Below are 24,690 nucleotides of genomic sequence, written 5' to 3' on the forward strand. Positions count from 1 at the left end.
TCAAGGGAACATCGAGCGGTACAAGGTGCGCATCGTGGCGCGCGGCTTCACTCAGCAGGAAGGAGTTGACTACCAGGACACCTTTGCGCCCGTCGCAAGCCTGGAGTCCATCCGCATCATCCTTGCCCTTGCCGTCCGCCTCGGTCTGTACACTGACCAGATGGATGTGAACACCGCCTACCTCAATGGTGAGCTGCTACAGACGCTCTACATGCTTCCCCCGACCGGTGTGGACATCCGGGAGGGCTACTGCTGGCGACTCAAGAAGTCGGTCTACGGCCTCAAGCAGGCCGGTCACGCGTGGAACCAGACGCTCCACAACAAGCTCGACAAGCTCGGGTTTGTGCGCCTCAACTTGGAGACTTGCCTCTACGTCTTCCGGGACGGCAAGCAGGTTTGCTTCCTCGTCGTCTACGTCGACGACCTCCTCCTCGCCGCTACCTTGCGTCCTTTCATGGACAGCATCAAGAAGAAGCTCACCGCCTCCTTCAAGATGCGCGACTTGGGTCCCGCCAAGTACCTCCTGGGCATTGAGATTATCCGGCACCCGGGAAAGCGCACGATCTCCCTCTCCCAGAGGAAGTACATCGACACTGTGCTTGAGCGGTATGGCATGTCGGACTGCACGGGCGTCAGCACCCCCATGTCCACAAGCACTCGCATCTCCGCCAATGACCCGAATGACAATGAGGTGCGCACTCATATGGCCGTGGTCCCCGGAGGTCCCGTTGTCTCCTACCAGAGCGTCGTGGGCTCGCTCATGTACGGGATGATGGGTACCCGACCGGATACCGCCTATGTGGTGGGTGTTCTTGGCCGCTATAGTGCTGCCCCCAAGGCCTGCCATTGGGAACTGGCTAAGCGCGTCCTCCGGTACCTCAAGAAGACGCGCGACTGGTGCCTTGTCTATGATGGCGCTGACGCTGGCATGGACCTCGACTTCCATGGCTACACCGACGCTGACTGGGGCGGATGCAACGACACGTCCAAGTCCACCTCCGGCTTTGTGTTCATCTCAAGTTGGGGTGCCATCGGTTGGTCAAGCAAGCGACAGTCCATGGTCTCTCTCTCGTCTACCGAGTCGGAGTACATTGGCCTAGCTAATGCGGGCCAGCACTTGGCGTGGCTCCGCTCGTTCTTTGACGAGTTGGGACGTCCGCAGGCTGGCGCCACCGAGCTCAGGTGCGACAACCGCGCGGCCATCATCCTCAGCCAGGATGCTCAGTTCCGGTCTCGGACCAAACACATCTGTTGGACAATCGGCCTGTCACATGATATGACTCATGACTCACATGACGGACGCATGGACACACGTGGACACACATGGTTGACATCATATGTTTATTGTTTACTTGTTCACTGGATTATAACATGCTACCTACCATCCTGTACATATATAAGGAGGGCCTCTCTGCCCCCAGGAATAACAGGTCTTTACCTACCTCTGCGCTTGCCTCATACCAAGCTCCTTACCACCAGGTAAGCAGTATAGGCGCGCTTCCCAGCATGCTCAACAGGTTATGAGCCCCGGTGAGCTGTGTTCAGTGCCTGCGGAGACTGTCCGCGAGGGATCACTGTGAGCGGGTAGTCGATAGCAGAGTGGGCGCCTTAGCGCGTCGAATAGATCAGCCAGCTGCTAACAGCTCGACCTGATCTAAAGAGGAACCTGGTCTAACCAGCGTTCCTTAACCTGTGCTCGGCGCGTGCCTCGGTCCTTCGTCGGTACGACGGAACGAGATGAGATTGCAGAAGTAGAGAGTAAGTGTCTAAGCACGCGGCGCGCGCGTCCCGAAGGGTGATCGCGTGCGGCGCGTGATTCGTAAGTATTCGTGACATCATTGTAGATACATAGGGGTCCGTGAAGTATAGGGAGTCGACCGGACGCTAGCGCTCTCCGTCCGCGCTCGAGGAGTAAGTAAAGGAAAGCGAAATTTTACCTCGGACCCTTGGTCGTTCTCAGGATGCCCACAAAGCCCCCCACTCCGAGACGAGGAAGGGGACGCGTGAATCTTTAACGAAACAGAGGGATCTGCTTCGGGCTGAAGTCGCGAAGCAGGCCGTCGAGCTTGAAGGTCTCGTCGCGGACACCGTAGACCAGCTCGAAGAGACGGACCCAGTTGCGAGCCGACGCGGTACCCAGAGATGCGCGCGCACGGTCCGGGTGGTTCTTCACCAAGGTGTGAGCCAGACCTTCGAGGTGATCCTTCCAGCGCTTCACCGACAGAGCTCCTCGCTTCCCGCTTTCCAGCTCGTCCACCAAGTCGCGGAAGTATTCCTCCTCCTCCAAATTCCATTCGCCCGAGCCCCTCCATAAGTCCGCCCACAGATTCGGCGGCGGGAAGAGCCAGAAGATCTTGCTTCGGTCGCGACCGAGAACGTAGCCGCCCAGCTTGTTGAGTTCGATCGGCGACGGGACTTTGATGGCTATCTCCTGCCCGAGATCGTACGGGTGCTCAACGCCATGTGTCTTGTGTACGCGCGTGGCCAAGTCGACTCCTCGTCCCAGCTTGTCCTTGATCAAGTCCCCGCCGTAGTGCGCGGCTATCGCGGAGATCATGCCGCCGTGGAAGATGAAGGAAGCGGCGTGTTCGCGTTGGCATAGGTCGCGCACCATCTGCTTGTACGCGCCGTACAATTCACGCCCCCCGTCGAGGAAAGGTAGGTACTCGCCCTCGTAGTGCGCGGGGAGAGGTGCTTGCTCTATCGCGTCGCTCGGGAGAGGGGCGTCCGTGCGGTACCCCACGTGGAATTGAATGCCTGAGACCAAGCACATCCGCAGGAATTCGCGGAGGCTGCTGAATCCTTGAGTCTCCAGCCAGAGCATAATTCGAAGGCGGTCCTCGGCGTCCAGGACGTGCATGTACCCGTGTCTGACGAAATCGTCCGTCCAGACAGCGTCGAAGAAGTCGTTGTCGAAGCGCGGGTAAGGGCGAGGGCAGAGGGAGGAGAGTAGGGGTTTGAAGCTCGCTTTGAAGAGTTTCAGCCGCTGCGCCCAGTTTGGCATGGACGGCGTGGCCAGGTTGTCTCTTGCCAGCCGCGTCGGATCAGGCATTGCGATATTGGCCATCTCCTGGGGAACGCGGATACCCCTGCGTGGAGAAGCGCTCCTTCGCCCCCCTTCCAGCGAGATGTCGCTGGCGCGCTCCGTTCTCCAACTGGAGTGCGTAGACGGGGGCGGCGTCGCGACTTGGCTCGACGAAGGGTCCATGCGTCTCAACAACGAAGGGGAGAGGTCTTGTTCGCCCTCGCCTGCCCCGCGAGAGGAGCTGTCCTGGTTATTCAGCCTCATTATTAGGTCCGGACCCCCGTCCTCCTGCCCGCTGTCCGCCGTTACCGGAGGGGGAGCTACCGAGGCGTGGAGAGCGGACGTCGCGGGGTGAAAGAAATGTTCCAACTGGAGTAACGCCGCTTGCTCGTTAAGATCCGCGATCTCGAAGGATTCGCCCGAGACGGGGTCGAAGGAAGCGCCTCCCCAAGGAGCGCAGCGCAACCTGTAGAGCTCTCGGCGTTGGTAGACAGAGAGGTTCGCTCTTTCCCCTAGACATTCACCCGTCGCGGTCTGAGTACGCACGTGCCCTGATTCGAGGGTGGACTCCGCCGACCAGTTCTCCTTCCCTCTCAAGGACCAAGCTTCCATCACTACGCGGGTCGTCCCGTCTCCTCCGTCCTGCTCGTAGCTTTCGTAGCCGCGCAAGCACCTCTGGATAGTCTCCGGATCGTTCATGGGAACACCCAGCCATCCTTCGTGCAGCTGGACGACGTACGTCTTCGCTGGGTCGTAAACTGGAATCGGGGAGCTCCTGGTCCGCTTTCTCTTATCCTGCAGGAGCTGGTCGTAGTGGAGGACGTCACGCTCGCCGTTAGCGATAGAGGGGAGTTCTCTCGGCCTGGGTTCCCGTCCGAGCTCGCGTCGCGCGCTGTAGTACTCGTCGAGGAACGCGGGGTTCCACCTGGCAAAGCGAGGGAGAGCATTGACTGCCTCCGTCCAGATGTAGGCGAATGGTATGTCGAGCTCGCGAAGGAGGGGTAGGTTGATATAGCTCCAATCCGCGAGGGGGTTGATCAGGCACCCTCGCTTAGGGCGCTTGTTGAGCTCTAGGGACAGTATGAAGGCGCGCTCGCTCTCGTCGACTGCTTGCGTCCACCACGTCTGGATTAGCACGATCCAGGTCAGCAGTCCGAGGTTGTTCCTTGCGTTGCCCTTGAGGACCCATAGGAACTCGCTCGCCTCGGTGAACGATTCTTTGGTGCTCGCCAGATCCGCCGCAACGTCGTCGGTGGTGAATTCGATCGCGTCGTGCCCGTCTCCTACTATCCCGGCGCGAGGAAACTCGTCGAGGAGGCGCATACAAACGAGCTCCAGCTTGCCTTGTAGATCCAGGTACTTCTCCTGCCAGCAGGTCGCGATCCTGAACTGCCCGCTCTCCAGAGCCTCCAGCGCCGGGTCGTCGCTGTCGCTTAGCACGAACTTCAAGGGGTCGCTCTCCTCAGTCCCGACTCCTATCTGATCGACTGGGGCGAAGATGTCTTGTGGAGCGTGGGGAATGGACCAGTCGATGAGCAGGCTGAATTGCCGGAAGCGAGGGTGGATGTATCTTCGCGAAGGGAGTAGGGTCCAGAACTGCTCCGCCGTCAAGGATCCAAAGACGACGAAGATTTCGCCCTCGATCACTAGAACACGAGGCACGTCCTCGAGGTGCGGACGGTTATGCCTGAAGGCCAGCGTGGATAACACTGCCATCTTCCTGGAGGTAAAGTACGCCGCTGACGACCGTCACTTTACTCTCCGCCTGCGTTTGCTCTCCGTCGTCTGACGACCGGCAGGGTGTCGCGGGTGGTGATGGTAGGAGACAAGAGAGGTTGCTCCCGGACCCCTGGGAGGATGCGGATCAGATACATGTGTTGCTTTACTCACATTGATAGGCGCGATGTCCTCGTGGACGGTGCGCGCGTTGTACAATTACTATACAGGGTAGGAGTTATCGCCGGCGCTTCTCACAGCCCGTGCTCCTCCTTATATTCCTTGAGGTATTCGGCGGCGTTCTTGAGGTCTCTTTCCGTGTGCCAGCTATCGTAGCGCGGACCGTAGCCAGCCCACTTGACCTTGTAGACCATCTTCTTCTTCCTTCCGTCCCACTTGTGGTCGACGACTCTTTCCACCTCAAATTCCTCGTTCGCTTCCTTGTTGTCCCGAATGTCACCCAGCTGCGTGCGCTCCTCGCTCAAGTCTTCCGGTGGCTCCTGGTACTTCTTGAGGTGGTCTATGTTGAAGACTGGGAGCGCCGTGTAGCGATCATCCATCCTCAGACAATATGTGTTGGGGTTTATGCGTTGCACCACCTCGAAGGGTCCTATCCATCGCTGGCGTAGCTTGCGCCCGGCGCCCTTCGATTCGACCCACTTCAGTGAGTGCGGGTTAACGAGTACTCGGTCACCGGTCTTGAAGTCGGGCGTTGGTCGCCGGCCTTTGTTATACTCGCGCGCCTGTTCCTCCTGAGCTTTCGCTATGGCGTCTCTAGCCGCTTCTCGTCGCGCTTGCAGATCCCTCAGGAACGCTTCCGCCTCCGTACCTTTCTTCTTTGACTGCTGAGGCGTCATCGTGTTCAGGAAATCGATTGGGGACCTCGGTAGGTAGCCTAGAAGTAGCTTGAAGGGCTCTTCCTGCGTCGAACGGTGAATCGTGGAATTGTAGGCAAACTCCAGGAGATGCAAAAAGTTGGCCCATTCCGATGGGTCCCGGGCGACGTAAGCTCTGAGCATCGTCTCTAGGTGTTTGTTCAACGCCTCCGTCTGCCCGTCGTGCTGCGGGTGATGAGCAGACGACATGAGAAGCTCCGTCTTGAGTTCGGTCGCCACTTCTTTCCAGAAGTCGAAGGCCCACCGGGGGTCCCGGTCCATGACTAGACTAGAGGGAACGCCATATCGGCACACGAGGTTCTTGACGAATAGGTGGGCGAAACCCTTCTTGTTTAGCTTGGTGAAGGTTGGCACGAATTGGGCGTGCTTGGAGAACCTGTCGACGAGTACTAGGATCGCGTCGAACCCTGACGAGGGGGGTAGCTCGATAATGAAGTCCATCGAGACCGACTCGTACGGGAGATTCGGTATGGGATTCGGTATGAGAGTGCCGAACTTCTTGAAGTTGGCTAACTTGCTCTTCTGGCAGACGTCGCAAGTGGCGCAGAATTTCTCGATCGCTGTTTTCATGCGTGGCCAATAGAACCGTCCTTTGAGCTTGGACCAGAGCTTGAAGTGACCTCCATGGGCCGTTTCGATCGGGTTTTCGTGCGCCTCTTCGAGTACTCGTCGCTGTTTCGACTTGGGCACGCAGAGCCTCGGCACGTAATCAGCGTCGAGGAAGTAGAGCAGCCCTGTTGCGTCCCTCATGAACCGTCGGCCTGGCGTCCATTCGTCCTCGGGGCCCTGGGCGTCCTCCATTCTCTTCGCAAAGTAGGGATCTTTGAGGTATCCGGTGAGGAATTCCCGCACCGTCTCGGGGTTCAGGTGGACTAGCACCGTCGGCGGTCGCTCGAACGCTTGTCTGTATTGCGTGCAGTTCTTCAGCTCGTCCAGCGGTTCGCCCTTATGGTCCTGCCCTCCCTCTTCGGTGTTGTCCGTTGCTCCTCCTGTTCCGTCTGGCGGGTCTTGCTCTTCTTCTCGCGGCTTCTGCTCCTGCTCCGTCCCCGTCGCCCCCCTACTCGCCAGGCGGGACGAACGTCTGGTTGCGTATGCTTCCGGCGCGTTTTCCACGCAGTCGTCCCAAGTCCACACAGCGAATGCTTCCGCGCTATTCTCGGGGAACTCGAAGGCGCGCCTCGCCTTTCTACGTCTCTTGTTCTCCTCCCTCAGCGCCGCTTCCGCCGCTTCCGAAGTTAGAGGTGTTCCTGAGTCCTCCGGGGGCGAGACGTGGGCTGGAGGGTCGCGCGGGATTCTGCTGAGCGGGTCGACATTTGAGTGGACTCGCCCTGCTCGGTGTATGATTTCTAAGCCTGGCAGGAAACTTGAGAAGATCGCTCCCCAAGATGCTAGTCGCCTGTTCGTGTTCTCGTACGTCCTGGCCCATTGCAGAGCACTGTGGTCTGTAACCAGTAAGACCTGCGAACCTTCCAGATAGGGCTGGAATTTGACCAGCCCTTCCTTCGCGGCGAGAGCCTCTCGTTCGGTGGCGCTATATCTGCTCTCCGCGCCTTTGAAGGAACGTGACCAGTACCCTATGACTCGTTCGACAAAGACCGTCGAGTCGTCCAGTGAAGCCCCCCAGGTACCGGGATCCGGTACGTCGTTGGTTCTTGAAGATATGCGCGTTGCCAGTCGGGGAGGAGGCAGCCCCGCGTCGTAGAGCGCCTTGAGCCTGTCGTACGTCTTGGTTCCGCGAAGGTCTCTCGCTTTGAGGGGCTGGACTTGCTGGAGCGCGCATCCTAAGGCGTAGTCGGAGGCGTCTGTGTACAATCGGTAAGGGAGGCCTTCCGTGGGGTGACCCAGAACGGGAGCGCTTTGCAGCGCTTTCTTAGCTTGAAGGAAAGCGAACTCCTCCTCAGCGCCCCACTTCCAAGGGGTTCCCTTCCTGAGTAACGCGTGTAGAGGGGAACAGATGTCGGAGTAGTATGGGATGAATGCGTTGAAGTAGACTGTCATCCCGAGGAAGGTGGCGAGTTCTGCGCGGTTAGCTGGTCTCTTCATCTCCAGCACCGCGCGTACTTTCTCGTAGTGTGTCGATAATCCTAGCCGTGATACTTTGTGCCCGAGCAAGACGATAGAGTCGTAAAATAAGTGGCACTTCGCGGGCGACAAGGTAATTTTTGCGTCTTCGATCGCTCCTAGCACCTTGTCCAGATGGTCGATGTGTTCTTCGAAAGATTTGGAATAAACCACGATGTCGTCGATGTAGACGAGCGCGAAGAGCCAAAGATAGGGCGCCAGTACGGAGTTCATCACCCTCTGGAAGATGGAGGGGCCGTTCCTGAGCCCGAACGGCAAGCGTTTGAATTGGAATAGACCTCTATGGGTGCGAAAAGCCGTCTTTTCGACGTCGTCGGGATGTACCGATAGCTGAGTGAATCCTGAAAGCGCGTCCAGGGAGGAGAGTACTTGCGCTCCAGATAGCGAGGCCAAGATCTCCTGCTGGCGGGGTATCGGAAACTCGTCGGGTATCGTGGCGGCGTTGAGACGACGGTAATCCACACAGAACCGAGGTTTGCCGTTGCGGTACGCGATGACAACGGGCGCGCTCCACGGGCTGCGCGATTCTTCGATGACTCCTTGTTCGAACCATTTGTCAATCTGCTCGTCTATGACCTGCTTCTTCGCGGGGAGGCGCCGAACATAGGCACCGCTATGGGTTCAGTGCCCTCCTTCACTCGGATCCGAGCCGCCGCCTCATAGTCTCCTAGACGTCCGTCAAGAGCGAATGCTTTCCTGTGTCGCAGCAGCATCTCCCAAGCCTTCTCCTTGAGGTGTTCCGGCAGGGCGCCGACGTCGAGGATTTCTTTGAACTTTTCCGAGGCGACGTCTTCCGTTTCTGGCAGAGCGGCGGTCTTGGGCCCATAATCGTCTTGCTCCTCCTCTTCCCCCTGCACCCACGTCGAGTACGATTCCTTGTCGGGCATAAAGAAGCGCCTCTTAGCAGGTCGTCCTCCGTTAGCCCAAGCGGCGTAGGTGTTCTTGTCCGGCATGCGCGTGGGCCGGGAATGTCTGTCGGCGGCTGCAGTTTTGTGCTGATGCGGAGGAGCTTTGGCTGCGTCTTGCTCGCGCGCTTCACCCAGGTTCAAGTCACAGGCCGTCTTCAGGAAGGATGCGTGTCGCTCGAAGTTCGTTTTCTCTTCCGTCGAGCTAGGCGTGTCGAAAAAGTCCGCGGCGTGCACGATCCTGCCCAGAACCTCCCCTCGACGCACCATCTTCGGTTCCTGCGCCAGGTTGGCTACGGGGACGTACGTGCAGCTCCCGCTGATGAGTGTGTTGGGGACTGCTAGATGAGGCGAGTCACTGGTGGACAGCAACGTCTTCTCTACCACCCACTCGCCTTCTTCCGCGAATTGCCCTTGGAGCGGGACTCGGGCCACTGTTTCCGCCGGGATGCGTACGTCCTGAGCGGCTCTCACTAAGAAGTCTTCCTCTTTTGCGAGTTTCGCCCTTTTCCGCCTCTCTCTTCTCAAGCGGTTCCGGTGCGCCTTCTTGGCGAAGGACTGTTCTGGTACTTCGCCGCAGTACGACTTCGCAACGCGGCTGTAGTCGGAGGTGCGGTTCACGCTGACGGCTGTGGTGGCATTTTCCGCGTCCCCAAAGAATACGCGGGTTCCTTTGTCGATTCTCCGATCCACCGACACTTCGTACGCTTGTTGGAAATCCTCTCCTAGAAGGAGGGGCACCGTCATTCCCTCGACCACATAAACTTCGACTTCCATTTCCAGAGTTACGCCGTGGTCGGTAGCGACGAAGACCGGCAGTCGGACATAGCCTCTCATGGGAGCGCTCGACGAGGTGAGCTGCCACAACTTCATCTTGGCGCCCTTCTTAATCGGAGGGGGGTTCTTGAGTTGGTCGTACTGGTCGGCGCTGAGCAGGGAGAGGCTCGCTCCTGAGTCCAGCCTTCCGTCGATCTCCTCGTCTTCAAGGGAGCTCAGCTTGCAACGTACGCTGAGTACTGACGTCCCGACCGACGCATAGCCCGGCGGTTTCTTGATTCGCGCCTTTAACTTGCGCGGTGGGTCTTCGAAGGGTTTGACGTCAGGAATGGCGAACGCTTCTCTCTCTATAGCTCCCCTCTCGCAGTTGAGGTCGAAGTCGGGCTGTGCGCACCACTTGGCGTCGCTCCCTACATACTCCATCAAGTGCGGGTGGTCCGCCGGGAGAGTGCCTCCGGCTTGCCAATATTCTTCCTCTACCACCTCTATTTGGGAGGCGACGTTTGGCGTGTTGACGAACAGCACTTCCTCTCTCGCTGGTCCGTTCGTTCTCTCCTCGGGTCTCTCGTTCACGTCCTCCGGTTCGCTCTCGCCTTCTTGCTCTTCTTCTCTCCGTTCTTGGGTCTTACATTCCTCGGGCTCGAAAGTGTCCTCTGGAACCGCCCCTTCAAAACCCGGGTCGGAGACTATGGCCCATGCGGCGTTGTAAGCCTTCTCGCGCGCGGCGTCCCCCGGTTCCACGGAGTTGCCTTCTCTTCGCCGACTCGCTAGATACTTGTCGCGGTGTGGGCATTCTCGATTCCAGTGGTACGGACTGCCGCACGCGAAGCAAGGCGCCGGAGGCGGTTTCTTGGCCGACGTCCGCACATTGTTCCTCCTCTCGAAAGGGTATTTCTTGTCCGACGCGGGGGGACGTCTTTGCACCACCGAGTACGCAGTGGCGAGAATCTCTTCCCAGGGTTCTTGCTCCCCTTCCGAGGAAGATTCCCCACTCTCTTCTGCGTCGGATACTGCTGTTAGCGCGGGCGGCTCCTCGTCGTCCCTCTTGCCTGGTTCGGCGCTGAAGGCTACCCTTTTGAACGAGCTCCTTGGCTGACTGGAGCGTGTCGAGGGCGTAATGCCCATCTTCCTCAGCACTGAAGACACGCTGGCTTCGATATCGCCCGAGTCGTGTTGGTGGTCAGCCATCAACTCCGCCTCGAACTCGATCGCCCTCTCTTTCAACTCGTCCGCGTTCCTCACAGTGGAGGTGGACAGCATGTGGTGCCAGTGCGAAGGGATGCGCTCGATGACGAGCTGCACCTCCTCGTACAAACCCTTTTTCGAGTATCCGAGGAAGCGGGCGTGCATCAGACGGCGGCTGATGTAGTCTTGTGGCGATTCGAAGCGGTACTTGTGGCCTTCTCGGAACCCTTGCTGTTTGAATTCGGACGCTATCTGGTTAACCCATCGACGGCCGAGGAAAACGTCGACGACTCCTTGAATCCATTGCGTTGCGTTCGTCTGCATCCAATCTTTCGTGTCGTCCGAGACGGTCATGTACCACAGCTCCACTGATGACCCTTCCACCAGTTTCTGCCAGAGCCAGAAGCCTAGAGCCTCCGGAAGGTATCCCCCGCTTCTCGCGAGCTGATTAATCTTCCAGAAGTAGCTGATCGCCGTAGCCCGATTCCCGTCCCAGGACGGCACGTTGCTTGACTTAAGCACTGGGTGTATCGTGGGGGCGGTGTTCCCGTAAGGAGCGCGAGGGTTGCCTACTGCCGCGCTCCCTTGCGAGCCTCCAGGAGGGTCGCCTGGAGGGCCACCCCCTCCGCCTCGGTGGGAGCGTCCGTTACCTCTCTCGTCACCTGGGATGCCGCTCTGACCGTTGTTCGGAGGTGGTGGTGGCGGTCGTCCTCCTCCTCCTCCGTTGGGACCGGGCGGCGGTCTTCGACCTCTACCCTCGTCGTTGTTGTCGCTACTATCTCCGCCGTCTGGGGGAGGAGCGCCTCCAAAGGCTCCCGGGATATTCACCAATCCTGATCTGCGCCGTCTAGAGGCCGATCGGGTCGTACCTTGTTGTAACGGAGGTGGCAGTACCGCGCTGCCGAAAGGGGTGGTACGAGGAGTAGTCTGGCCAAAGAAGGAGAACGCTGAAGTGCGCCTTCCTCCCCTACGCCCCCTTCCTCGAGGAGCTGGGGTCTCAGGGAATCCGCTCTCGTCTTCTTCCCATCCTTCTTCGTCGTCTCCGTCATCCGCTCGTTCGTCGAGGTCGTCTTCCTCTTCCAACTCCATCGGTTTCTCCACTTCCGGCTTCTCTGGTACGTACTCCCAGCCGGCGAATTCAACCTTGTCTTTTCTCTTGTCCTCGTGGATTTTCCTCTGGAAGCCTTCCTCGAACATTTGCTCTCTCCTTGCGGCTTCCTCAGCTCTCTCCGCGGCGCAAGTGGCTCGGCGGATTTCGACTTCTTGCACGTCCAGTTGGCCTTGGTCCAGGGCGAGGTCCATCTGTTCGTGCGCATCCTTAACTATACCTTCCTCCTTGCGTACGCGCGTCTTCATCATTCCGAGCAGGCTGGCGTACAATCCGGTCCTGGACTGAAGGTGCTGATCGTACAGTCTTCGGTATTCTTCGTCCTCGATAGCTCGCGCAGCTTGCTCTCTTTCGAAGACGCGTTCGTGGGCTCGCACCGCCTTTTCCTCCTCAAGTCTCGCATGTCTCCGCTCCTCTCTCCTTCGCCTCTCGCGCTCGTCCTCCTCTTCTTGGCGCGTTCGTTCGGCCTGTCGGGCCCGTTCCTCCTCTTGCCGCTTACGCGCCCTTGCTTCTTCCGCCGCTTTCCTGCGTCGTTCTTCCTCCCTTTCTCGGTTACGCTGCTGCTCACGCATGATCTTCTCCTGCCATAGGCGCTGCGCCTCCCGGTCACCCTGCTCCTTGCTCTTTCGAGCACGCTCCCTTTCAGCCTCTTCCTCTTCTTCGCGTCTTCCCTTCCACTCGTAGTGCCGGTACCCTTCGTAACTGATAACCGTCGGGTTCTCTTCCGGTTCGCACTCAGGGAAGTGCTCCCGAAGACGCGGGGGAGTGGCAAGAATGACTCGGTCTGGCAGATTCACCAGACGATCTCTCTTCCTCTCCGAGCTTGAGGGATCGTTGGGAAGGGACCCCGCGATCTGCGCGCCTGGCAAAGCGCCTATGGCGTACCTCACCTTTTCTTCCGCTAACGGGTAGCGGTCCATCTCCTGATAGACGGAGGCTGCCGTAGAGCTAGGGGAAGCTGGGGGCTCGCCTTCGTATGCGCCGTAGGCGTGATAGGCGCGAGCGAGGTATTTGGCGTAAACGTGGTAGCCGTTGTTGAACCTGCCGGCTAGACCTCTCCACGCGAGGTTGAGTGAAGCGAGAGTCCGCGCTCCTTCTAGCGCCTTAACGAATGCGCTTTTCGCGTCCACCTTCCACGCCCCTTCAGCCGGGCGATCCGGGTCCATCGATCTGAGACTGAGCAGGAGGTTTTCAAATTCCTCCGCTACGTCCAGCACGTCCTTGATGAGAGCGCGCCGAACGCGAAATCTGGCCTGAGACCCAGAGATAGTGATGCCGTGGTCTTCGACGTCCTCGGGGCGTAGTTCTTTATAGTTCGCGTAGCCCTTGACCTTCTTCTCGAGAGAGTCCCAGGACCACAGATCACCTTCTCTCTTGCGATGGAAAGACACGTCTAAGTCTCGGACGATCTGCAGCGCGTGTTCTACCGCGTCCTCCTCCTCGGGTTGGTCGGGAGGAAGAGGCACTGATCGCGGACTGTTCAGGTTGACGGCTGGGTCGCGTTCGACGGTGAGGTTGGGGAACAACAAAGAAGGAGCAGCTGGCATCTGGGGAGACGAGTCCTTGGAGGAGGCTATTCCCGTCATGGAGCTAGGAGCCTGCGAGGGCGGGACCGACGATAGGTCTGAGAAGAGGTTGCCGGACGCTTCCTTGTTGGAGGTCGGCTTTGTCAACCCGCCATCCTTCTTGGTCGTCGGTCCTGGGGGCGGAGGCTTGCTGACTGCTTTTCCCTTGTCGGGATGTGGAGTAGGAGGGATAGGCGTGAGGGGCGAATCGAAGGACATATTCACGGTAGATTGCGCCGGGGGAGAGGGTGTGTGTGGCGGAGGATGCTTCTCTGTCCCCGAGACTTGTCGGTGTAGCTGGGAGAACTTGCCCGTGGCCGTCGAGGTTGTTCCTCGCACGCCCAGGTCCTTCCTGCCCCGAGAGTAGGACATAGCGTTTCAAGAATGGTTGGTCGAGTTCCTTAGGGGTTGAGTCTGCGTTGCGTAGCAGTCGGATAGAGTAGTCACGTATCCCGCTCGAGATCCCACAGTGTCCACTTTGCGGAGACTGTCCGTGAGGGATCACTGTGAGCGGGTAGTCGATAGCAGAGTGGGCGCCTTAGCGCGTCGAATAGATCAGCCAGCTGCTAACAGCTCGACCTGATCTAAAGAGGAACCTGGTCTAACCAGCGTTCCTTAACCTGCGCTCGGCGCGTGCCTCGGTCCTTCGTCGGTACGACGGAACGAGATGAGATTGCAGAAGTAGAGAGTAAGTGTCTAAGCACGCGGCGCGCGCGTCCCGAAGGGTGATCGCGTGCGGCGCGTGATTCGTAAGTATTCGTGACATCATTGTAGATACATAGGGGTCCGTGAAGTATAGGGAGTCGACCGGACGCTAGCGCTCTCCGTCCGCGCTCGAGGAGTAAGTAAAGGAAAGCGAAATTTTACCTCGGACCCTTGGTCGTTCTCAGGATGCCCACAGCGCCCCAGTGGCAGCGGCACAATGAGTAGCGCCTCAGTGGCTGCAACTCATGTCATCTGCGCCCTTGCTGGCTGCGATGACGAGCAGCGCCTTGCTCGCTTGCCTGTTCGCTACTAGCTGCTCCAAGCGCTGGCGAAACCATGCCGGATCGCGCTGATCGCTGCTGATCTTTCATGATCGCTGCTGATCGCGCTTGATCAAGGTGCCCATCTCTAGCGGAGATGCTGGCCCTTCAGGGCGCATCGCTCTTTCGCTCATCGGCGCAGTCCTTGCTGACATGCTGCCTCTATGATGGCATGCAAAACGATGCTGACAATCTCACCAGATCACAATGTCTAACACCCTCACCTCCACCGTGCCTGTCTTCAGCGGCAAGGACTTCAAGTCCTTCGCCAAGAAGATGAAGGCCTACCTCCAGTTCCAGGGCATTGACAATGTCCTGACTGAGGAGAAGCCGAGTCCAATCACTACCACTAAGGAAGTGAAGGGCAACGAGGAGGAGCTCAAGCAGTTCGATAGTGACGATCGCAAAGCGCGTGGTGCTATCATCATGCGCGTTGACGAGCGTCTCATCGACAATGTCCCTGACGAGGACATGGTGACTGCTAAGAAGCTCTGGGAGTACCTGAATAAGACGTATGGCTCAGCGCAGCTGGCCGACATCTTCGGGTACCTGCAGACTGCTCTGAACGCCAAGTTCGACGAGCGTCAGCACCCAGATCCGCAGCTGAACGTCATCCTCCAGCAGTTCACGCGTCTGAAGAACAAGAATGTTGCCATTCCCGAGTTCTTGCAGGCCATGATCTTGCTTGCGATCGCGCGGGCCAAGCCCGTGACGACGAATCTCCTTCAGTCTTACTCTAAGACTACGCTCAAGGTCTCTACTGTTCGCGATGCGCTTCTAGCGCACTACTCGCAGCAGGGGATGAGCACGAGCGCCACTGCTCAGAAGTTCAACACCAAGCGCAAGCGCGATGATCCGAAGTATTCTAATCAGCAACAGGGCGGAAGCTCTGCGCCCAAGCAGGGCGACAATGCTGAGAAGAAGAAGAAGAAGAATCGCGGCAATCGCGCTGGTAAGAACTCTGGCAAGGGCAAGGGCGGCAACGCTCACGCTCATGGCGTCACGGAGATGGCTGGGATGATCTCTTCACTGCACGCTCCCGCTCCTCTCACACCGTCGGTGCCTGCCACCAAGACGTCCCACGTCGCGCTCATCACAAAGGACGGTACCTCTGTCCGCACCGTGACTGAGAAGCCCCCCGTCAAGAACGAGGAGGCTGTCGCTGACAACGAACACTCCAAGAGCGCCCGAGCCGTCTTCGACTTTGGGAAGGAGTTGGACATCACGGTGACGCCCCAGGTGTTCCGTCGCCTCGACAAGATCGTCAACGACCGCGGCATCCCCCGCGTCAACGATGAGGACGAGGAGATGGGTTCCCCCACTCCTAAGGCTTCTGGCTCGAATCTTCAGCTCGAAGATCTCGCTCCTCCGGTGAAGCGTGCCAAGATTGACTCGATCCCCGACGTCGAGATGGCCTCCGCTCAGCAGAACAACGAGAGTCAGCTGTTTGACGGAGAGAGTCGCCTCTTCTTCGGATCGTCTGGCGGCGACACCATCGATCTCGACTGGAGCGCCAGTCCCTTCAACTCCGCCGACGATCTCCTCCAGGCACAGGGCGAGGGGATCTCTGACGAAGCCCTGATGAAGTCGATCGCGGACAGCGTCAACAGCTTCATGCTGAAGTCCGTCGACACGGCGACTGCCAAGACTGCCGAAAGGCAAGTACCCTTCTCTTCTGGACCACTGCGCAAATCTCACAGTGCCACACCTCAGCGCGTAATTACTGTCGCAGCGGGGACCGTACTACATTCGTTGATGACTGGATCTCATGAATTTTGTACGAATAAATTTTGTGTGCACTCCAATTTTGCTGCGTGTCCGAGATGTAAGGGGAAATCCGCTGAGAATTTCGGCGACTTCCCACCTTTGTGGATGGCCGATTCTGGCGCCTCATTGCATGTGACTGCGGATGAGAGTGATCTTGCTGAGTATGAACCTATTGAGGATTCTGAACCCCTGCAGACAGCATCGGCTAGTGCGTCTTTACGCGTAGTTGGTCGCGGGACAGCATTTGTGGATCACTACGTCACACGGCATGGACAAAGGAAAGTAATGACTTCCCAAATTTATCCGGTCTATCATGTACCTGGATTACATGGTCGTCTTCTTTCCTTGGGCACTCTATTGAAACAGAGTGGATTGCAAATGCGCGGAAACGCGGCTTGCATCAGCTTGCATCGAAGGAACTCTCCTCTTTCGATCATGGAGTTTACACCGCTCCATCCTTTATCCACGATTTACTGGTTATGGTGCAGACCTTCTGTCACCAAAACGTTGCAGAATGTCAGCCTCATCTATAAGGTGGACTACGACACGATGCACCGGCGATTTGCACACCCGTCGAAAGACGTTCTACGTCAGGCGCGCAACCACACCAAGGGCTTTCCCCAAGACCTTGAGTTTCCTGCCGACCCTCGTCCGTGCAGAGGATGCGCTGAAGGGAAGATGCACGCTCGCTCTTTTCCATCTTCGGAGCATCGCGCGACGAAACCGTTTGAGTTAATCCACTCGGATCTCAAACAATTCCCGATGATATCTTATCACAAGTATCGTTACTTCATGAGCTTCTTCGACGAAGCGCTCTCCTATGGCTGGACAGTATGCCTCAAGCAGAAGTCCGACGCCAAACAGGCCATGCGCAATTTTATTGCTATGGTCAAAAACCAGTTCGAGACCACGATTAAAAAGTGGCACATCGACAATGGGGGAGAGTTTCAGGGAATGGGTATGGAGGAATTTCTCGAGGAAAATGGGATCCTCGTGGAGAAAGGCGCACCCTATGCTCATCAGCAGAACGGTCGTGCCGAACGCTTTAACCGGACGATTATGGACAAGGCCGAGTCTATGCGTTTTACCGCATGCCTGCCTAATTCGTTCTGGGAGTTCGCGATTTTACACGCGACTCGGGTCTACAACTGGACGCCTATCCGGCGTTTGAAGTGGAAGACTCCGCACGAAGCTCTCTACAAGGACAAACCGGATATTTCTCATCTCCGGGTCTTTGGTTGCGGCGCATACGTCTTTATCCCCGAGGAGAAACGCCAGAATAAGTTATCGCCCAAAGCGGAGCTGATGACGTACCTGGGCATGTCCGATGGGGTAAAAGGCTTTTTGCTTATGCGCGCAAACGGTGCTCTCTTCGTTGGCACTCAGGCCACGTTTGATGAAGCACTGTTCCCCCGCTGTCCTGACAGCACTCGTTGTCAACACGTACCAGTTGGGGAAGATTTCCCACTTTGTGATGATGATCCAGTGGATCCACAAGATCTATCACAGGAATCAGGAGACATGCCAGGCGACGATGATGAGGAATTCCCACCTCCGCGTCCCGCTGCTCCGGCTCCACCTTTCCCTCCTCAAAGAGGACCTGATGATGATGATGACAATCAGAATCGTCAGGACCCGCCGCTTGATCGCCGGGATCAGACTCCAGAGGCAGCTCCGCCCGCTCCCAAGCGTGGCAAAGGGCGTAAGAAAGCAGGACCACCTCCTGAACCTACTCGGAAGTCTACGAGACAGCGGACCCAGGTTTCTGGTCCTGATAACATCTATGGAGATCGCGCTCCAGCGGAGATTGAACGCGATGTCTCGAGCGAGTCGAAATGGAGAAAGATGGTTGGCGATGACAAACCGCGTAGCTCGCGCTTGAAAGCCACCTCTGATGCCGATGCTGAGAAAAGGGTTCCCGGCCCTAGCTCGCAGCCATCTTCGCGCGCAGACGCTCGAGAGCATCTGGATGAGGACGAAGCCCGCATGGCTAAGCTATGCCGGGAAGGGGGAGTAGAGCTCATCACTGAGTTGCTTTCCAAAGCGGTTCCGGTTGATGATGACGCTCTTCCTGACACGTCCAAGATACGCGACTGGACGTTCAAAGACATCTTGAAGTTGCCACCCGCGCAACAGAAGGAATGGATGAATGCTTGCCGCGAGGAGTTAGAGGCACTCCGTCAGCGCAAAGTCTATTCCCTTGTGGATCGTCCGAAAGGACGAAAGGTCATCAAATGCCGCTGGGTCTTTGATCTGAAATCTGATGGCCGCAAACGAGCCCGCCTCGTCGCCAAGGGTTTCAGTCAAGTCGAGGGAATCGACTATGACGAAATCTTCTCGCCTGTCATCAGGTATGAGACGTTCCGCCTAGTCATGGCGCTTGCAGCGCTTGAAGGCTGGCACTGGTCAGGTCTCGACGTCTCCAAGGCTTTCCTTTATGGGGACCTGGACGAAGAGGTCTACATGGAACAACCCGAAGGCTTCGCGGTGAAGGGCCAAGAGCGCAAAGTCATGCGCTTGCACAAGGCGATCTACGGACTCAAACAAGCTGCCTTAGCATGGTGGAAGGCGCTTACCAAGTCCACGAAAGCCATGGGCTGGGTCCGACTCACATCAGATGCCGGCATGTTCTTCTACCAAGACTCTAACGGCAAACTCGCTGTTATTGTAGTCTACGTAGATGACGCTCTGTTCTTCTCAAAGGACAAGAAGCTCATTGCCTTTCTCAAGGCTGAGTTCAACAAGCGATGGGAATGCCGTAATTCTGAAGTCACTTCGGAGTTCTTGCGCATACGCATCCGACGAGAAGGATCTAAGATCAAGATCGATCAGATCCCGTATCTTGATAAGGTGCTGAAGCGCTTCGGGATGGAGAACTGCAAGTTCGCCCCAACCCCTCTACCAGCCGGCTATGTGCCTGAGCTTAACGAGGATGAGGTTGATCCCGAACTCCGCAAGACCTTTCAGTCGGTCATTGGTTCGCTTCTCTTCATCATGTTGGGCACTCGCTCCGACATTGCCTTCGCGGTGACCAAGTTGTCACAGTTTGCCGCAAATCCCTCGAGAGACCACTTGAATAAAGCGCTGTATATCTGCCGCTATCTTGCTGGAACTCGGGATTATGCACTTGTCTACGACGGTGCTTCCAATGGCGGACTGACTGCGTACACTGATTTGGATTGGGCATCTGATCCGATCAAGAGGCGATCCACCACCGGCTACTTCATGAAGCTGGCAAACGGGATCATCTGCTGGCAGTCACGATTGCAGCGCACAGTCGCAGCCTCGTCGACCGAAGCGGAATACATGGCGCTCTCTGATTGTAGTCGCCAGGTGATGTGGCTCAAGAGTATCCTTATGGAACTCAAGCGCAAAATCATCGTTCCCGTTCCTATCCACGGTGACAACCAGGGATCTCTCTTCACGGGCTCCAACGCCTACCGAGACCGCCGGATGAAACACATTGACATCCGTTACCACTACATCCGCGAGCTGGTCGAGGAGAAGGAGGTTGAGCTGTACTTCATTGACGGCAACAACAACCCTGCGGACATGTTCACCAAGAATCTTGGGCGCGTCAAGTTCGAGAAGTTCAGATCTCAACTGGGACTTGAGTTTAACTCGTCCTAATTGGCCGATGAAGACATCCGCTTGCGTACGCTATGCCGCGATACTTAGCGAGGGGGAGTGTTGGACAATCGGCCTGTCACATGATATGACTCATGACTCACATGACGGACGCATGGACACACGTGGACACACATGGTTGACATCATATGTTTATTGTTTACTTGTTCACTGGATTATCACATGCTACCTACCATCCTGTACATATATAAGGAGGGCCTCTCTGCCCCCAGGAATAACAGGTCTTTACCTACCTCTGCGCTTGCCTCATACCAAGCTCCTTACCACCAGGTAAGCAGTATAGGCGCGCTTCCCAGCATGCTCAACAACATCCAGCGGAAGTACCACTACATCCGCGATGGGCTGGTTGCCACCGGCGAGTGCGTCGTCCTCTGGTACCCCATGGACGAGATGGTTGCGGACATCTTCACCAAGGCACTACCTCATGAGTATCAGAAGTGGATGCAAGGAGTGACCGACGGGTAGGGAGGTTGCGGATAGCAGGAGCGTCGGCGGTAGATGATCGAATACGACCCAGCGGTCGGATGGCAGCAGCAAGGAGGGAAGGCAAGCGACAGACCCGGTACAAAGCCCCGGGCAGGGCCTCAGAGGCCCCCCTCAGCGGCAAGCTGGAGGGGCTGGCGCGCCCAGCGGCAACGCCGAACACAGACACGGACCGAAGGCGACAACGCACGGACTAAAGAGTGTATAGGTGTGACTACTCGGTATATAAGGCGTGAACGCGTGACGTGACCGAGTGACTGCTAGAGTCGAGCTGTACAGTACAATAACCAACTCGTGACAATGAGAAGCATCTCAAGTTCTGCCAAGGTATGGGCTTGCGGCCAGACTCGAGTGGGAGTGTCAAAAGTGGTGTTTAGTGGCGAGTCTACCTTCAGCCAGGTCATGTGACCTCAACCCTTGGAACTGCTTATGTAAGTTCCAAGAGTTGAGATCACATGACTTTTCCCCACGCTTTGCCCGGATGGCCCCGTACATACGCGTGTACCTACCTTTCTTTTTCCCTCAGTCGCTATCCTATACGCAGGAAGACTGAGGGTATGTCTTTTACTTACTTTACTCTTACTTATACTGACTGTACTTTAGTCTTGCGCTCTCTGCGCTTATTTAGGTATGAACTCAGTCGCTATCCTATACGCAGGAAGACTGAGGTCTTGCGCTCTCTGCGCTTATTTAGCTCGTGAAAGAAAGTGTGACACACGAAGGTTAGACCGGATCAGACACTCACGAGTGATTCACGACGCTGAAGCGGGGTCTAGATAGCCAGATAGCGGCTTTCACGACGCTTTCACGGGCATTTCACGGCGAAATCATCGGGAATCACGGTGATTCCCGGGTGATTCACGACAAGATCCTGGGTTTCACGGTTCGAATCTGACTTTTGTCCAGTCAAGCCCTCCATAGCGCGATCCCATCACTATAGTTATAAGGTATAACAAATTATACAGCCCAACCATGGTGACATTTTCCAAAGAAACACCACACAATTGTTCTGGCAAGGCTCATGTCAAGGAGTGTGTACATTTATAAATCCAGGCAAGGTCTGTACACAATCATGACAATCCTCCACCATCCCCACCCCCCGGATTCCTCTGTGCAAAGCTTTGCATGATGTCCGCATTGAACCCCCTCGCCTGCCCGAACCCGCCCCCACCACCGCCACCCATCCCGAAATTCATCATGTTATCCCCCAAGCCACCCATACCTCCGCCACCGCCGATCCCGCCACCTCCACCCCCACCCGAGCCCATCACACCACTTGCACCCAGACCTCCACCTCCCCCACCCTGCTGCTGTTGCTGTTGCTGCTGCTTCTGCCTCTGCTGCTGCAACACGTAATGTCGCACCACCAGCTGCTGCATAAACATCTTCTTCTCCTCTCCCGACGCCCTCTGGAAATTCGCGCGCGCTGCAGGCGAGATTGAGTGCAGGAGCTCCTGGATCTGCGCGTTCGTCGGCTTCGGGATGCCCTCGGGCAACTTGAGCAAGGCGGCGAGCGAATGGCTATTCGGCGCCACGCCTCCCGGTCCCGATCCTGCGCCCGCGCCCATTCCACCCGCACCGCCCAGTCCACCCGCGCCTCCCAATCCCTGCGGCGCGCCACCCAAACCTTGCGCCGCGCCCCCCATTCCCCCACCCGGTCTACCTCCCATTCCCGGCCCTCCCCCGCCCATCCCTGATCCTCCCGCGCCCATTCCCGGCCCTCCCGCCCCCACCCCCATCCCAACACCCGCCCTCTGCTGCATCAGCTTCAGCATCTGCTCCTGCTGCTCGAGCGTCGGAATGATCGGCACGCCCTTCTCCACGAACACCGCCGCGGCGAGGTTGAAGGGCCCGTCCTGGCCGGCGTTGGGTGGCGAGGTGGGGAAGAAGAGCACGCAGGGCCCGTGCGAGCCGTCGCGTCGGGTGAAGGAGGCGGTGAAGTACTGGGAAGACGGTTAGTCAGAGTCACGACGACGAATGGACGGACGGGCGGCAGCGACGGAAAACGCGCGTCGACGACGGACGGACGCCCGCCGCCAACAAGGGAACGCGCACCGCCTTCTCCTCTGCCCACCGCCTCCAACTCCGTCCACCGCCCATACCACACACACACACACACACACACCTTCCCCAACTTCTTCATCATACCCGCCATATTTCTGACCATCTCCGCCGCCTGGCCCAATCCATGAAAGTGCACGATCGCCGGCCGATGCTGCTTCACCCACGCCGTCAGGACGTTGATGTGCAGCAGCGGCGCGTCCGAGATCATGAGGCGGAGCTCTGGCGGCCACGTTTGGGGTTGGCTGGGGGGAGGTGGTTAGTGAGGCTCGAAAGAAGGATGCAGCGAAGTTTAAAAGGAGTACGCGGCGAGCCGCAAAGAAAGCAAGACCAGAAACGACGCGCGAACGACAACCGAAGCGCCATCGAGTCGAAGCACAGTCCAAATCGAACCGCCAAAAAACCCAAGCCACCCACTCACCCACTAACCACCGCCCCCTCCCCCGCCATCGCCACCGACATCGCGCGCGCCTCCCTCGGCGGCTGCCCCGGCACGCCCGGAACCGTCAGGTGCAGCATGCCCTTCCAGATGGCCCGTGGCTGGTTCGGGTTCGTCGGTTGGCCGGCGCTGTTTCCTCCGATACCGCCGCCGTTTCCTCCCAGACCGCCTCCTCCTCCTCCTCCAAGCCCACCTGCGCCTCCCATCCCACCACCGCCTCCACCTAGCCCACCCATCCCACCACCAACCAACCCACTCGGCCCCGCTTGCGCGTTATTCCCTATGCCTCCCATCCCACCGCCTCCCATCCCACCACCACCTCCCCCACTCCCACTGGCTTGCGAAGGGCCACTCTGCTGCGTGCCTTGCTGCCCACCCCCCACACCCGCCACCCCCTTCGTCAACGGGCCTGGGATCATATGCGTCGGCCCGCCAAACGCTTGCGCAAGCTGGTTCAGGCTCGCCGCCGATGGTGGGCGAGCTCCTCCTTGACTTCCTACACCCGCTCCTACTCCTCCCGCTCCCTGACCTCCTGCCTGCGCTCCTTGACCTCCTTGCTGACCGCCCTGGCCATTGGTCCCATTCGACAGACCCGCGCCTTGTTGTTGATTCGGTGGTCCACCTCCCACACCCGCTTGTCCTCCTCCCCCTCCCCCCACCCCCGCCCGAAAACTTCCGACCCAATTCAGCAACGCCTTATGCCGGATCCCCATCGCCAAGCGACTCTTGTCCTGGAGATCGCGCATGAGCTGCGCGCGCATGTCCGGTGGGCCGGTGGGGCCGAGGGCTGGGGGAGGAACGAGTCAGCGCGAGTACAAGAGGAAAAACCAGGGCGAGCACGGGAAGGACGATGTTAACAAGAATGAGCGTTGAGAGTGTGAGCGAGGAGAACGAAGAAAAGAAGAGACCAGACGCGCGGAGGCGCCGAATTCGCGCCCGTTCCCCTCTTGCCGTCAGGAGGAACGAATACGAGACGACATCAAAGTTCATCCCGCGCGAGCTCTCCGCCTTCCGCCGTCCAACATCCCCTCCACAACGTCTTGTCCAAGGCCGCCGACGCCGAGCCACCGTGCAGCGGCGAGTGGGAGATGGCGAGAGCGTCTTCATGCTTCTCCCTCCCACCTTCCCCACCCCGCCAGGGTGTCACTCGCTCTTCTCCCCCTCCCCTTCTCCCCCTCCCCATTCCCTCCATCACCCCCAGACACGCCCTCCGCCATCCCCCTCTCGCTTCCTCTCCACCCTCCGCCACGCCACTCCAACCCTCACCGCACCCCTACCCCTACCCGACCCCCCAACCTTCTCCTCACCGCACCCCGACAGGGGTATCCCCCTCTCCCCTCCCCCCTTTCTCCCCCTCCCCCCTTTCTCCCCCTCCCCCCTTTCTCCCCCTCCCCCCCTTCTCCCCCCTCCGCCACCCCCACCAGCCCTCTCCCCCAAACACCCTTTACCCTCTCCCCTTCCCCCCTTCCTCCTCCGCCCTCCCCTTCCTCCTCCGCCCTCCCCTTCCTCCTCCGCCCTCCCCTTCCTCCTCCGCCCTCCCCTTCCTCCTCCGCCCTCCCCTTCCTCCTCCGCCCTCCCCTTCCTCCTCCGCCCTCCCCTTCCTCCTCCGCCCTCCCCTTCCTCCTCCGCCACCCCCTCACTCGCACCCAAAACCTCACCCCCCCCCCACCCCGCCAGGGGTTGACAAACAAATAAGCCCCGATCAACCCTCTCCTCTCCCAAGCCCCGATCAACCCTCTCCTCTCCCAAAACCCCCCGCAATCCAAAAAAGCGTCAAAAACCAACCACTCACCCTCCACCCGCCGCTTCACCTCCTGCGCCTCGCGCTCGACCTGCACGTACTGCGCGAGCATGAGCGGCTGGACCTGGGGGTGTGATTAGCGTTAGCGTTTAATGGGGGTGAGGTCGTTAGCGTTCAATCGGGGTGAGGGTCAGTTTCGAGTGCAAAGAGGGTGAGGGTCAGTTACGAGTTCGCATTCAGCTTCGACCACTCCGATATTCCCCACCG

The 24,690-nt window shown here is 58.2% G+C and overlaps 6 protein-coding genes across 6 annotated transcripts; 1 reads left to right on the forward strand and 5 right to left on the reverse strand.

Annotated features, from left to right (window-relative positions):
* Window positions 1–2,011: 2,011 nt before the first annotated feature.
* SCHCODRAFT_02503592 (uncharacterized protein) lies at window positions 2,012–4,741 on the reverse strand (the record flags this gene model as incomplete). The annotated part of the gene is made up of 1 exon (XM_003031765.1): window positions 2,012–4,741. The coding sequence occupies one exon, from the start codon at window positions 4,739–4,741 to the stop codon at window positions 2,012–2,014; it is 2,730 nt and encodes a 909-aa protein (XP_003031811.1).
* Window positions 4,742–6,255: 1,514 nt separating this feature from the next.
* On the reverse strand, window positions 6,256–6,591 carry SCHCODRAFT_02453939 (uncharacterized protein; the record flags this gene model as incomplete). The annotated part of the gene is made up of 1 exon (XM_003031764.1): window positions 6,256–6,591. A coding segment is annotated over one exon (336 nt), but the record flags the coding sequence as incomplete, so codon positions are not given.
* A 1,697-nt stretch (window positions 6,592–8,288) lies between these two features.
* Window positions 8,289–13,631, reverse strand: SCHCODRAFT_01094336 (uncharacterized protein; the record flags this gene model as incomplete). The annotated part of the gene is made up of 1 exon (XM_003031763.1): window positions 8,289–13,631. The coding sequence occupies one exon, from the start codon at window positions 13,629–13,631 to the stop codon at window positions 8,289–8,291; it is 5,343 nt and encodes a 1,780-aa protein (XP_003031809.1).
* Window positions 13,632–19,996: 6,365 nt separating this feature from the next.
* On the forward strand, window positions 19,997–20,379 carry SCHCODRAFT_01207433 (uncharacterized protein; the record flags this gene model as incomplete). The annotated part of the gene is made up of 2 exons (XM_003037666.2): window positions 19,997–20,160; window positions 20,217–20,379. The coding sequence occupies 2 exons, from the start codon at window positions 19,997–19,999 to the stop codon at window positions 20,377–20,379; spliced, it is 327 nt and encodes a 108-aa protein (XP_003037712.1).
* Window positions 20,380–21,110: 731 nt separating this feature from the next.
* SCHCODRAFT_02625909 (uncharacterized protein) lies at window positions 21,111–21,916 on the reverse strand. The gene has a single exon (XM_050345322.1). The coding sequence runs from the start codon at window positions 21,826–21,828 to the stop codon at window positions 21,253–21,255; it is 576 nt and encodes a 191-aa protein (XP_050200037.1). The 5' UTR covers window positions 21,829–21,916; the 3' UTR covers window positions 21,111–21,252.
* Window positions 21,705–23,606, reverse strand: SCHCODRAFT_02289762 (uncharacterized protein). Its single transcript, XM_050342288.1, has 3 exons — window positions 22,665–23,606; window positions 21,837–22,488; window positions 21,705–21,756 (listed from the first exon to the last, which is right to left on the reverse strand). The coding sequence occupies exons 1-2, from the start codon at window positions 23,441–23,443 to the stop codon at window positions 21,951–21,953; spliced, it is 1,317 nt and encodes a 438-aa protein (XP_050200038.1). The 5' UTR covers window positions 23,444–23,606; the 3' UTR covers window positions 21,705–21,756; window positions 21,837–21,950.
* Between the last annotated feature and the right edge of the window lie 1,084 nt (window positions 23,607–24,690).

This window comes from Schizophyllum commune (genome assembly GCF_000143185.2).
Source record: "Schizophyllum commune H4-8 unplaced genomic scaffold SCHCOscaffold_6, whole genome shotgun sequence".
NCBI lineage: Eukaryota > Fungi > Basidiomycota > Agaricomycetes > Agaricales > Schizophyllaceae > Schizophyllum > Schizophyllum commune.